We start from the raw sequence: 908 nt of genomic DNA on the forward strand, positions 1-908 counted from the left end.
TTATTTATGTAATATTAGATTTATGTGTACAAATACTCACGATGCAGAGGAGACAGAAGAACAAGGCTAGCTCCATGACTGGCTGAGGACCACTGAAGTGGCGGCCAACGGGAGAGCGCTGATAAAGGCTTGTATGGCCTTGGAGAGGCAGCTAATTGCACCGCTTCCTGACCGTACTCCTCCGGCCCCTCTACTTCGGCCGATAGCCCCGGGGTTATTGGTCCTCCGTACCATCTGCGTGCCGTACTTCCTCGGTCAGGACTTCCTAGCCCTCAGAACCAGTTCTCTGACCGTTCGGACGTTCGTAGCTTTCAACTTGTTGTTCCGAAGCAGGGGTCATCCGCTTTAGAGGCTGTTACGTTCTTCTATTTTATCTATTTAAAAAAAAATTATATGTTCGTTTATTGAGCATCACGACTGTAGTAAAGATTAAGGAAGAAGGGTAATTTGTAATTTAAATGATATCGTAATGACTTGTAGAGAAACTACGTATAAGTGACACATTAAAAATACTAACAATTTAACAGTTCTATGTTTAAAGGGTGAGAAACAATTTTATTATCTATAGTCACGAAAGATTCTCAGAAGTCAGTTATAGAAGAGCTTTAGCAGGGAGTGAGGGAGTGGCAATAGTTGGTTAGGATGTTAAACAAAAGTTATTATTTTATTAAAAGTAATGACTTCTATATTAATCACTTAAATCACCACAAGTTCGGGGTAGTTACTCAGGTCAGTAATTAATTAGAAAAATAATCATTGTTCTTGATCATTATGGTAATTCTGTATTGTTAAGAATAAACTATTTTAATAAATAATTATGAGAGATAGTTGACCATGGATGATGAATGAGGAGAAGATGGTTGGGGGTGCGGTCAATGAAAAACACAAATAAGTACGATTAACTTATT

At 38.4% G+C, this 908-nt stretch overlaps 1 protein-coding gene across 5 annotated transcripts in view; it reads right to left on the minus strand.

Annotated features, from left to right (window-relative positions):
- The window catches only part of LOC106687749 (AT-rich interactive domain-containing protein 1A), a 66970-nt gene extending 66852 nt beyond the window's left edge, over positions 1–118 (minus strand). For all 5 annotated transcript variants that reach the window (XM_014431794.2, XM_014431792.2, XM_014431793.2 and 2 more), the window contains exon 1: positions 41–118. In XM_014431794.2, the coding sequence (XP_014287280.1) occupies positions 41–76 (36 nt within the window). In that variant the 5' untranslated portion in view covers positions 77–118. The remainder of the gene's footprint in view (positions 1–40) is intronic.
- Positions 119–908: the final 790 nt, after the last annotated feature.

This window comes from Halyomorpha halys, unplaced genomic scaffold, assembly GCF_000696795.3.
Source record: "Halyomorpha halys isolate HHAL.00 unplaced genomic scaffold, Hhal_1.1 Scaffold1006.1, whole genome shotgun sequence".
Lineage (NCBI taxonomy): Eukaryota > Metazoa > Arthropoda > Insecta > Hemiptera > Pentatomidae > Halyomorpha > Halyomorpha halys.